The 14090-nt window shown below is 30.3% G+C and overlaps 1 protein-coding gene across 6 annotated transcripts in view; it reads right to left on the bottom strand.

Moving 5' to 3' along the window:
- Positions 1-14090, bottom strand: part of LOC106678192 (atrial natriuretic peptide receptor 1) — a 1188520-nt gene that overhangs the window by 432276 nt on the left and 742154 nt on the right. For all 6 annotated transcript variants that reach the window (XM_067048967.1, XM_067048969.1, XM_067048970.1 and 3 more), the window contains one exon: positions 5347-5488. In XM_067048967.1, the coding sequence (XP_066905068.1) occupies positions 5347-5488 (142 nt within the window). The remainder of the gene's footprint in view (positions 1-5346; positions 5489-14090) is intronic.

Raw genomic sequence — 14090 nt, 5'->3', positions numbered from 1 at the left:
AGCCCCCCTCCAGCCCCCCTATAATGATGGCTCACTGAGCCTAAGGCTGCCCCGAGTCCATTAGCCGAGTCGATTGGCCCATTAGTCCTCCGGGCCTATTCTTTCCTCCCTTTGCCCCGGCCATTTTTTACTCCTCATTTTATATTTAAGGAAAGCTTCTTGTTGGGGTATCGTGAATGGTGGGAAAAATACATTAGTTGAATGTTTAATTAATTTAATTTAAATAAAATATTAATTAAATTATTCAAATGAAACGTGACACATCACTAGAATAACTTCCTGGATTCAACTTTGAATAAAGGAGGAACACACTGCAGTCTACATTGCAACTCAAGATTGCCCCAATTGTTTCAGAAAATTCGGCATATTATAGAATTATATTTCTATATACTCTTATCTGTGGGAACTTAATTACAACAAACCTATAATATTTTTTTTAATTAAATGAAAAATCATCAATAAAATATTACTAAGGTCATTACTGATATTCCGTTATGAAGTGTTGGGTGCAACGAATGAAAAAAAATTGTAGGCATTCCAAACAAGATTCTAAAAACTGCAGTGGATTCCATCTCATTTTTACGAAAAATCGAATCGATAGATGATCTCATAAAAAAACTATTTATTAAATTACACTCCAATAACTGGTGGTAGATTTAAAGGTGCAGAAGCAAACAACTTAAACAATGCAACCTCATCGCGAATACTTAAGCTCAAGTCGATTCAAGACAGCCTGTTATAAACTCTTATAATTATTTATGTGCAGAAAAAGGTCGGGGGTGCGGTAGGAAAATAAACAAAAATTATTTATTCCTGCAAATGTGCAGGAATAAATAATTTTTGGTTTATTACTTCTTATACTTCTTACTATTATTATTTTTAATTTTTTTTTTAATAAACTTTATATTTTTATAATAAACATACAAATTTTATTGCTCCTGTGTCTTTTCTCCCACTTCCCTTTTAGGACGTTACCTTATTTTTTTAATATCATTTTTCATTGGCCACTTTTTAATTTTTTTTTTAATAAACTTTATATTTTTATAATAAACATACAAATTTTATTGAAATGTTTTTATTTTAATGTTTTGTTAATTCTAAAATGTTTGTATCATGTTCTTTCATTTAGCCCTAACGAAGCCCTGCAAAGTGGGGCGAAACGTTGGTTAACAATAAATAATTATATTTACTGTTTTGATGCCTTTATTGACCGTCACCTGGACTATCTTCATAAAATCATATGTTATCACTGGTTATTTTCGCTGGATTATTAACTTTTTTTTGTAATTAATCGTCATTACATTGAATAATTGTAGCTCGTGGTTACAGCAGTGCAAATAATTGTGAGTGTCTCTACGTACGATGTTTATAAAAAAAAAGTATACGGATTAATTGGAATTCAAGCACGAATTTGTTTAGGTAACTAACGTTAACGTCCCAAATGTTTTATCTAAGTAATTAAAAAAACAAGCTTTCTTTAGGGAAAAAATATGGAGTATGTTTTATAATTAAAAAAATTAAAATATTTCTTTTTTTCTAAGTGCGGTCTCTCCGCTAATCTTCTACCCCTCTCTGCTTTTGCCACTCATCCTTCATAATATCCTTGATAATTCCATTCCCTCTACAACTTACTAAATTCTTACTTTTTTTTACATTTTATTATTTTAGATCCTATTATATCCGTAATAAAGATTAACCCCAGAGAGTTGTAAGAATTTCAGAAACGTCTAACGATGTCTTAGGCAGGATTCAAAATATTCCAGGAAAATGCGTGGAAAATCCTTCCATTTACCGCAAAAGCTGCGTCACCGAAATTTAATGATAATCCTAATTTCCAAGACCTTCAGTTATCAGGACGACCAGGCAAACTTATTAGGCTCTACACTTTTAGAGGGCATAAGCCTAACACAAGTGACAAGTATTAATTTAAGGAAAGAAAACATTAGTCCACAAAATTTAGATTAAACCTTAAGGCACATCACACGATTAACTGAATTCGTGAAAATAAACAATTTAGCAGCAAACGGACTTAATCAGTATTATTTTCAAATATTTACTGTCTTTTTTTTAATAAATCATTAATATTTATTAGTTATTTTACTTTTTGCACTTTTATTATCTATTTATCTTTTGTACGATGTGTTTGGATGATGAAGTTTGATGAATAAACAAGATACTGATCGCATCACCTCCCAATATGGTAAAGAAAAGATTGAGAAGCGCTTTATTCAGAAATGCTACTCAAATACATCGGATTGTCCATAAAACACCAAAAATGCTTATAATTGTATTGTATATAAGATACTACTATATATCAATTGTGATACTAAAATTGCTTCTACTTTTTTTACCGATTGGAAAAGTGCAGTGGACCTTGCCCACTTCAACTTGGTGCGAAGAGGACTTGTTCCTGGAAGACCACGAGGCAGAAGGGGAGCAGCAAAGGGATAGGAAGATAACAGCAATCAACAAGAATAAAACAAAAACAAAAGTGTTAAATTTTGCAGCCAGTCACTTAAACTGCAGCTGCATACCTGTATTTCCCACAGAGCAAGGTAAGACGGAATAAATAAAAAAAAAGTTACTTTTGAAACAATAATAAATAAAAAACTGAATATAATATATTTCAAATATATTTTTTTAGCAATTTCATTATTTTTTCCTATTTCTTCTTCGTTACATAATCCTTATTAATAATTTATCTTTTTTTGTTCTCAACCCTATCTATGCCTTTCTTTAAGTTCCACTGCCTCCCTTATTCAGTGATCCACAACACATGTTTTGTTTATACAATCAAATGATGAAGAAATTATCAAAAAATAGAAATATTGAACTCAACAAAAAATAAAATAGCCACAGCAGTAAAAATAAATGAATAAGTTTAAAAAAAACTAATAAATAAATTTAAAAAAACATTAAATATCAGTTAAAAGAAATGAATAAATGAGTTAAAACAAATTTATAGATTAAAATGCTAAAAAAAATGAATATCAGATGTCTTCAAAGCTAATTCCCCTGCATATGATGTCCACGGAATCAAAAATATTATTCATTACCAATTAACGAAATCAAAATAATTAAATAACAAAATAAAAACCCTTCAAGAGTTTGAGAACGATTGATATAATTGATATGTTTTTTTTTTATTAGTAGGTCATACCACTGTTGGTTTACTGTGTAGGGTAAAAGTTGATTTGATGGGATTAAGTATAATTTATTTTCATCGTTGAATTTTATGTCATTTTTCAATGTGATATGACCTTGCGTGATAGGAATCGAAAGTAACGAGGTGATATTGGAATGCTAAAAAAGTTATTTGAATACATATTGAATTGGAATGTTCAAAGAGTCAATATCCAACAATATACTCACATGTTATTCAGGAGTCACAACCAATACACAATATCAGTTACATAAATATCTTGTTTCAGGTATTTAAACTATGATTATTATAGGAATTTGCATAATTAAAATCTTTGCTGGTTAATTGCTATGTACTGCCTTGAGATTTAATCGGGATGCCAGGATAATCGATGAAGCCAATTATCAAAAAATAAGTTAATTAATTAATTATATATTGAGTCATAAAAGACTATTATTATGATTGGATTCTTTTCCAAAGGCTATTCGTGTGTTTACCAGTTTACCAATTAAATACCTTTATATTTATAAAATGATGTTACCATTAATTATATAGTATAATAAAGGGTGGTATATTCGGTTATATAATAGTATATAAACTACATAAAGAAATTAACTATTTATTTAGAATATATTACTATAATTAAAATGGTTGTAATGATTCAAATAAACGGATACTATAAAATATCGATTATTACATTATTACTTATTGTTTTATTTATACTTATAGCTGCTGATGCCGTGGGATGTAGTTCCGTAGGTGTCGTCTTGTTTATAAGGGGTGTCCAGGTCTCGTGGTCCTTCTCACGACTTCGTCTGGTCGAAGTGCATCTTGCTCCGCTCCGGCTTCTGCTGCTCTCTCAAGCCTGATCCTGTCTCGTCTAAGCCTACCTCTTGACTGTTATTTTTCCTGATCTCGTTACCCTACTCTTTTTCTCCCACTTCCCTTTTAGGACGTTACCTTATTTTTTTAATATCATTTTTCATTGGCCACCGGTGACCGAACGCTCCCAAGGTAGGCGTCCCCCTCCTCAGGCCCGAGAGTGAGTGAGAAAGTTTGACATGTCCAGGAAGGGCCTGGACCTGCTTAATTTGATTCCAGTCCCTCGTCAAACCTGTCATTTTTGTTACAACACTTAAAGGTTAGCCAATCTAATTTTCTCCGGGGACACTGGTAATGTGGCAAACTTAACACAGATGTTTTCATATCCGGGGACGCCCTAAAAGGTTCGTAGAAGGATACCCTGACTAGGTATAGGGGCAGATGACGAAACACATTAATAATACCCAGGATTGTCAAAAGGTCAGTACATATCATAATATATAGCAATATATATTGAAATATCCACCGAAATAGTTGTTAATTTGTCAAAAATTGGTATTTCCATTCCACAATATATGAGACTACCATGTTAGTCACAAACCATGAAGACCTCAACACCATCTTTCTGACGCTTAGTGGTAAATGAACAGTATGAATCTTATGAAATGTCTCTTCTTATAAGTTATGAACAGAAATTTTGTTTCCTTACTATCACGTTATATGTCTGGAAGAATGAAATGAAACGTATAAAATAAACGAAGCACTCGAAGCCTCCCATCCACTAAAAACTTTAAGTCGTCGGATTTCAAAGTTATCTTGGTAATCCATATAGTTGTATAGATATACTAATGAACTAATAAAATGAAACTGGGATCCAAAATGACAGCTTTCAAGAAAGATTTCAGACAAAAATGTATGATCATTTATTCAATAATAAAACCAGGAACAACTGCAGAACAAATTTCTTTATATATTAAACTGGTAAATGTCTAAAGTAAATTCATAGTTATAAAATAATGTAAAAATATAGGGGAATTTGAAAGTTAAAAATAAGAATATTTCAGGGTCCCTTTGTTGCCCTTTGAAAATTTGGCTTGGGGGCCAAAATGTTGGATAAATTATTTTTTGATGAAATGTAGTTGTATTTTAAATTAATGACCTACTCTCAAACATGAAATTAATATATATATAATATTAATGAACTAAACAAAATTTAATTGACAAAACTTTGTTCACTTTTTTTATTTTTATATTGAGAAAACTCATAGTATAAAAAATAAAATAAATATTTTAAAACGATGATTAGATCATCATTATATTATTGATATTAATAAAATATTAATAATAGTAAATAGTATTAAGCTATAAATAATAGTAATTACTTCATCTGAGAAATTTCGGTAGGCCTCGCTGTCAGGTGTTCGAGCCGTGACTGTGAGTAATGCTGTGAATGCTTTCTTTGCCCTGTTGTTACGCTCCGGGCTGTCTCCTTTTACATACCAGGGCTTGTGCATGTTGTACTGGCTAAAACAAAACAACCATTCATCATATATAAGTATTTATAGTATCAAGATATATTTTAGTGAGGTAAAGTTTTTAATGTTATTAGTTGAATAGTCAATGTTTAAAACACTTAGATTTCTAAGTTGAAACTGCTGTGGCCCTACATATCTTAAATTTCAATAAATTATCTTAAACAAAATTGAAAATAAAAGAATAAATTATGCTGACATCTGTTATTCCAGATTCAAGCTTGATCAGAAGAAAATAAAAATAAAACAAAAATAACACCCAAAACATAGTAGAAAAACGTAGTCGTGATTATAAAAATGGAAAACTTTTTCAAAGTAGCCACAAACTTTTAATTTGCATGGATATAAAACTGTACAATTTATAATACATAAGAAAATTTAAATATTTTTATAAATCAATAAACGAAAAATGATGGTTACTGCAAATAATTGATGAATTAAGTATTAGTAACTTAAATTAATTAGTGTTAGTAAATATGAAATTCAAATGCAAGTCCCATGAGAGGGAATAAAAGTCAGAGATGTGTAATCTTCATTTTTGAAAACCATATAGTTTTATTATTATTATTGTGACAAATGCCTAAGGGCCGATTTTGTGTGGGGAAACCAAATGATACGAGGTAGGATGGAACACGACTCTTCAGTAAAATTAATTAATTTTTCATATTTACTTTAAATATGTGAAAATAATTTACATAATTCAACAAGTCAATAAATACAATTTTTGTGGTTGATAAAATATTTAATAATAAATATTATCAACCAAGAGACTAGAAGAAATATGGTTGAGACGTATTTCACTTTTTCTTAAAGCTTTTTAGCCCTTCTAAACTTTATTTCTGAACTTAATAAAACTTGTTGAACATTTGATAGACACCACTCTGACTTCAGTATCCTCATGTGCTTATAGAAAACACTCAAATCTTAATGAATATCCAATATAAAATATCCAACAAAAATTGTTCAATTGTTCAACACAGGGAATTTTTCGCCTCTGAGTAATAATGATTCACCCCACAAATTTTTCCTATTATCAAATGTTTTTATATAGACCATTAAATTATGAACTGTGTCTGTATGTTTGAAGTTGAAAATTTTCAAAATATCATTTTGGAATTCTGCCAATGGCCAGATGCTCCGCTAATGTAGAGTGATTGAGGCTTTAGCGCACTTGCTCAGCCTCCACTGGCTCATTGCCATCGACACGGTGAGAGGGCTGCGCTGGGATCTGAAAGGGTCCTGCTCTACCTCTCACCCGTGGGGGATAGAATGAGCTTGGGAATTCTCAGGTCCAGATTGTAAATACTGTATATAATTTATTTTACTTTGTTTGATTGTGTTCATTTTATTAATTTATTTTCTGTTTATACCATATAGAAATTTTATTTATTTACTTTTATTTTTATGGTATTTTTTTATATTTTCTAATTTTTGGAATGAATGTGTTCAATTATCACTATTACTCATTGCCCAAGTGTATGACAGATCTTATAAAAAAATAAAGTAATTATCTATCCATCAAAATATTGTTGTATTTGTAAAGAAAAATAGTTTGTTTTTTTTTTAACGGAGACAATGTCCATAAGAGAGCAACGTCAATAAAAAACGATTGCTATATTAAAATGATAGTAACAGCAGTAAAAAAAAAAAAAGGAAGATGTTTACCAGCGCTGCGTGAGACCAATTAAACAGTTTAAACAAAGGTTTTTTTTTTGCAGTAAAAAAAGAAAGAAAACAAATTAAATTAAAACAGTCCCAGGCCGGTTTGTTGTCATTCACAAAAAGAACCCGATGTGTGATGAGGGTTGAGTTGTTAAACCAAGAGACTGGTGTTGGTGTTCACACGGTATCATTTCCATCATTGCCTTTTAAACAAAACGATTCTCAAAGCATACAAGTCGATAGGTAAAAGAGTATACTGAGATATATTTCTAAAGTGATGGCCATCATGCAAAAATAAATAAAAATACATCAATGCATCAGTTTTCTAAATCGAACATCAGTAATTTAAAAAGAAATATGAGAAATAAAAATAATGAGGAAAAGAATTAGTTAAATACCGGAATCTGTTAATAAAAAAAACTCAAGTCAGCCAGAAAAAGTTATTTTAAAATTAAAAATTATTATAATTTTACTCACTAAAAATTATAATCTGCAATTTATACATTCGCTCATAAAATGCACTCGTCGATAGTTAAATTCTTTCATAAAAGAGAAAATGAACTAATTAGTCTAAAATATATATATTTTTATTACTTATAAAACCTTCCATGACAAAATTAATTAAGCCAAATGAGGTACTTTAATTTTAATAATAAACTAGACGAATTGCATGCCATAACGAATTCACTTCTTATGTTCGAGTCTTAATTTTTTTTTTTTTTTTTTTTTTACAGAACATTAACACGAAATCACAATTTCAGGAATATTAAGCCAGGGCTTTCAAAGACATCGGGTCATTGTGGTAGATAATATCCCTCAGTGGCACAAAGTAATCCAATAAGGCATTTTGTTCTATCAGCTTGTTCTTACACAAGAGAGAGACAGAGAGAGAACGGCTGAGAGACCTTTCAAAGGCATGCCCGTGGGCATAGAGTCTTATTAAAAGTCAAAGGGCTACAATAAAGGCTATTCTGCAACTGATAGTTATACAACCCCCTTCGCTGAATTTCATAGAGAGACATTGCCTAGAAAAAACATAATAAAATGGCTATAAGACTATGCCTTACACAAAATGAAATGGTTGCCAGTCTAAAGAGCATATATTGTATATATACTGTATACTTTATATTGCCTATAATTAGGTCAAACATCCTCAATTTTACACTCATTAATTATACTTAAGCAATCACTAGCTATACTTCTTAGTAATGAAGAAACGCTGTAAAGTCGAGTCTTCTGATTCTCATCAGGCTCCTTAAAAAGATTAACATATCAATTATAAAATCACAAATAGGACGGAAGCCAACCTCAAACAAGAATAAAACTGGATAATTTATAACGCCACGCAGATTAGCCTGATAAATTAAACGTAAACAAGTTGCTCATGAATAGTTTATTAAAGCCACTAAGCGTTTATTCACATCAACTTGATGTGCTAATGAGGGAACTTGAGCAAATTTATCTTATATTTGAACTCTGTTTTCTTTAATTTAAAGCAATTTTCCTTTTATCTTAGATTGGTTTCTCTAATAACTAAAGAATTTGTAAAGATATGTTCTGCTTACGTATAAAAGAGTAAACATACAAATTAAGTTCATACCTTACAGGCAAAACATAATATACTTATGTACCAAGTCCAAGATTCAGGAAGAAAATTTGAACATATGTTTCCTTCTGAATAAGAGTATTCATATTGTTTAATATTTTTGTTTTGCTTTTAACATGCAAGTATAACAATTTAAGTATGAAAGTATGAACAAGTACACATGTATTGTTTCTTTACATATAACTTTTCTTAGAATTGGTCGAAGAAAAAGTCACCTATAATTCTGGGTAGAGCAGAGACTTTTATCACCGTCGTACAGAATTATAAAATTTATTCATATAGTTAAAAATTGATTTATTTTTGGAATACTGCACACTCATTAAAATTGATTTTGATTCACCAAAAGACTGTATCTGTATTTTTCCTTAACTCCACAATAAATATTATTGGATCCTTATTTTTATCATATTCTTTATCATCCTGTTTTATTCTCATTATTAACTTAATTCAGAATTTGCAGCTTTATTAATCGCTTCAAAATCCTTTCGGTTATTTTTATCATTATTATTTTTTTTTGATTTATTATTTTATTTTGAATTTAGTAGTTGTTAATTAAAATATTAATTGTATAACTTGAGATCAATTCATATTGTTCTTATCTAGCATAAAAATTGTATAGCCTCTACAACGCCCTAATAGTCAAAACTAATATTTTCATTTCAGTTATCATTTGAATGTGTTATTTTGGCACTGACCGATAAATGTCATCTGGTCGGATCTTATTGGATGTAATTTGTTAAAGGAATAAAATAAAATAAAAAGTGAATAAATATTTTAGTTCATGTTAAAATTGATACGAATAAAAGTTAACCATCATGCGCGGAACCCACCATTTTGATATTTCATCATGCAAATATGGTAATCTGAATTTCTAACAGAAATAAACTTTTCAAGGTTCCCTGAGTAACATTGTACCAACATTGTATAGTTTTCCTAAATATTATTCTAGATTCATATTTCTTTGTTTTTGTTCATTTTTTTTATGTTATTTTTTGTTTCTATGACATTCTTTTATTTTATAAATATGTTTGTAAAGGTGATTTCATTTATTATGTACTACTTTACAGAAACAGATGCTTGGATTATTATATTATAGTCCAATATTATTTTCTTAACTATTTTCGTAATTTTTTATAACTTTTCATATATGAGCTACTATGAATGAAGCTGGAGGGATAATACACCGACTACAACCAAAATAAAAAAACTACAAAATGAAATAAAAAAGTTTTTTTAAAGGACGTATTTATGAAAGGTTAAAAAAACTAACTAAAACCTACACAAGGTTAGCAATACAATATCCAATTGTAAATAAAAAACTCAAATTAAAACCAGAAACAAGTGTTCTTATTTTTAAAACAATTCTCAGGCCACTGCTGATGTACGGCTGTGAAGTCTGGTGAGCGGTAACCTTAACGAAAAGGAAGAAATAATAATCTTTTCAAAATAAAGTCCTAAAAATCGCAGTGGATGCTTCTTGGTTCGTAAGAAATAGTCAATTTCATCGGGAATTACAAATAGAGTCGATAGAGGATTACATCAAAAAATGGTTCATGAAGTTCAACTCATATTTACCGTCAGTTGAAGAGGCAGTGACCTATAACTTGGGAAACCCAACCTGAACCCGAAGACTGAAGCCCAGGCTGCTGCAGGACAATCTGTTATAAATTTTATATTTATTAATTCTGTTATTTACACTGCTATATTTTATTTATTATTATTATTATTTTTTCTCTCTTCTTCTTTTTTTTCTAATTAACTTGTTGTTGTTTTTTTACCCATTAGAGAACAATTCTTTGTTCTGTTAGGTTTACGAATGTCGTTATGTTTGTTATTAATTTTACTTTTCTCTTTTGTTAAGAAGCATTATTTTTAACTATTTATTTTATCTTTTTTTTTTAATTATAACGTTGTATATAGTTAGGGGTGCCCCCCCCCCAATAATCAATTCTTAAAAAAAAATAAAATAAAATTTAAAAAAAAAATGTAACGGTTACATTAACCATGTAGGGCCCACCAATAATAAATAAAAGGTTGAAGGGCTTTAACTTTAACTTCAAGTTTAGATAGCTAAATAAATGCTATCGATGTTATTCTACGAATAACAGCTCCCACGACGGAATTACCAACAATGGTGAGAAAAACATCATTATTCAACTAAGGAATAATATAACATTTAAATTGTACATAATACAAACAAATTCCACTTATCGATAGCCATGTAGCCAGAGGTCTGTTTTGGACCAGAAAGGTCGAAAAGAACCTGAATTGATGAGTTGGCCTGAGCTATAACCGGTAGGAGGCCATCGCTCAATCTGTCCGCTAACTACTTACTACCTGTCACCTGATAACAGCCATCAATTACAAAGCTAGCTGGGTATCTGATCCATGGAACCTTATTTCGCTCCTTTGTTGTTGCTACACTTTTCCAAAAGGAGAATGTTAACGTAACCATAAAAAGAAAAAGAATCTTAATAATTAGAACTGATTATATGGGTAGTTCTACTAATGATTAGTTACATATTCTTCTTGAGGATGTAAGATAAGGCGACTTGAAGAAGATAAATAGAGTGATCAGGGTTTGAATTTCTGTATTGGAAAATCCAGTATACCAATTTGAATAATGTGTAAATAAGGTTCAGTACCAAATAGTGAATAATAGTTTTATAATTTAATTATCTTTCTTGTTTAAATTAATCTACTTAAAAATCGTTCATTAACCACATTGGTGCCATCGTCCCATCATCAGAAGTACTATTGTTCAGGGAACCCCTCTGAACAAATTAAATTCAATCATATATAAGATACTGCAAGCTAATGTGCTGCTCTCTGCTGGCCAAGTTGATCGTTACTTTAAAACGAGAGAAGCGACTAGATGATCCGCCATCTTTATTTTTACAAGTTTTTTTTTAATAATTTATTTATTGTTATTTACAACTCTATACCAATATATATAACAAGTGAATTTGCTGTAGGTGACATAGTGACATGATACAAACATGTGGAGAATCTACCCACTGATAGAACTCCAATAACATTTCTAGAGGAGAAGATCTCGAAGCCATCTTCTTTTCAGCCGCCTAGGAGGATTATTAGGCAATGAAGGAGAAGCCAGGTTAGAAACAAGTGGATTTGGGTGGTTGAGAAGTTTATTATGGAAGGACGGTAACTGGTTCTGGCCAAATCGGCAACATATAGAACATTGAGGTCCTGATGGATGACTTGATTTGTAACAAAGTAAGGAGCATTAAGGATTTTGGACTGTAAGGATTGGATCCGGGAGGAATTTGATGGTTTAGTGGAGCCCCAAAGCTCAACTTCGTATGTCCACATATTTTTTACAAGTTAAATTTATTTCTACTCTTATCCCTTCATCGGAAAAATGAAGTAGAAGAGACCAGGGATCTGCTGGTTCTCCGGAAGGCGGAGAGAAGAATGTAGAAGCAAAATCAGAAACAGTACCATCATCCAACAATCATCTCAAAACGAACACAAGAAATCCAATCAATGTATGTCATAGCTCAATAGTTTAATGTATATAATAGTCTATAGTCCAACCATAAATATAAATTTCTATAGTGTTAAAATATATTTATTGTCCTATTATACAGACCACTTAATAAACATCAGGACCAGTGTTATACTCATCAATAACTGCATACTCTAGATTTGCTCCAGATTGCTGTCATTGAACAATTATCATTGGTTTCTTCTATTTAACTTGCTTATATAACAATAGCATACTTCAAAATTTCAATTCTTATAAAAATAATTTTTAAAAAATCTGAATACGAAACAACCCTATCCATCCAACGGACGGAATGTTACTCCTAATCTACATAAGTAGGTTGTTCGTGAATTTTTCAATAAATAATGAAACTCAGTAAAGTAGTGTGGTGACTTCTACTATACGCTAGGGCCTCGTGCAATTGCATTTGTCCAATGAGTTTATACATTCCTTTCCAAAGGATTGTGTCTGCGGCATATAATAGAGAGAAATTGTACTAAGGTAATTTCAAAACAATATAGAGTTTCATTCAGGTCTGGAAGACACCCGACTACTATAGCAAGTTTTATTATTATTGGCAAAAGTCAATAACTCGAATTAATCCTCTAATATATGCAGTAGTATTCCATTCCTTCCTACTGTCCATTGGTGGAGATGCTCCTATAACAAATTAGCTGTACCACAACTAGAAGTACGACCAGCTATCGTATTTAGAAAATTTTAATATATCCGCAGATAGCAAGGTTCGGATTGTAGATCACCTTTCACAGTGTTTTCCATTATCTTTATTCTTGTATGTCTTTCATATTGGCCTTCATTAACTGAATCTATTTGAACTTGAATGCTATGGGGCTTGATGTGTTGTCGAGGAGGTGGGCTTAGAATAAAGTTCTGACATAAAATATACTCTCTTTATTTTAATATGTATTAATAACACAAGAATGTATTGATTATATTATTAATATTAATATTAACTCCAAACATCTTTGCATATACTTCTATATTTTTTAATTCAATTTGTAATTTCAACTACCTCAACTTCATCCTTTTTCATTCCAATATAAGGCATTTTATTACGTCACATTCAGTCAAAATATTTTCTATTTTTACCTCAGTTATTTTTTCTGAATTTCGCTTTGTAATAAAAATATTAACTGAGCATGTTCAGCAGTTTGCTTTAGGTTGCTTGTTTTTGCATACTGCTCTATAATATTATCCGTATCTTAAGTCATCATGTGATAATTTTTACTGTTTTTAATTAAAGGATAATTATAATTAGAAACAATCTCAATTAAGCTCAAATATATTATATCTAAATGCAGAATCAACTTATGTATTACCATTAAGTTTAGCTACGCAATACATATGTAAATAAATGAATCAGGTGATGAAAATCTTAAGAAAAAAATAGGTCATCTTTGGAAAGAAATCTTTTATCATTACTTAATAATTCAATCAGGTCCCGTATATGGGGACCCGTAGTACTTTTTATAAAACTTCAAATGTCTTTTTTATTTCTCAGAAGTTTTTTTCTTCTAAATTAACTTGCTAAATGATAAGTCATTTTTAGGAACCATCTGAGCGCTATAAAATGTATCAGCTCAGCAATAAATTAGGAATGCATTTAGAAATCTATGCAATCACAAATAAAAGCCTTAACATTTTCAAGAGTGATTTATTTTCCTTTAAAAGCTTTATTTATTCCTTTCAATGATTTTCTTTCTTTTACCCTTGGATCTGAATTCTCTTAAACTACTACTTTTTACTTTTAATTTTATTGCATGAAATGAATTTTAAGATGTTTTAGTGTTTATAATA

This window comes from Halyomorpha halys, unplaced genomic scaffold (genome assembly GCF_000696795.3).
Source record: "Halyomorpha halys isolate HHAL.00 unplaced genomic scaffold, Hhal_1.1 Scaffold128.1, whole genome shotgun sequence".
NCBI lineage: Eukaryota > Metazoa > Arthropoda > Insecta > Hemiptera > Pentatomidae > Halyomorpha > Halyomorpha halys.
The sequence above is the reverse complement of the archived record's forward strand: the minus strand, read 5'-3'. Positions and strand labels throughout refer to the sequence as shown.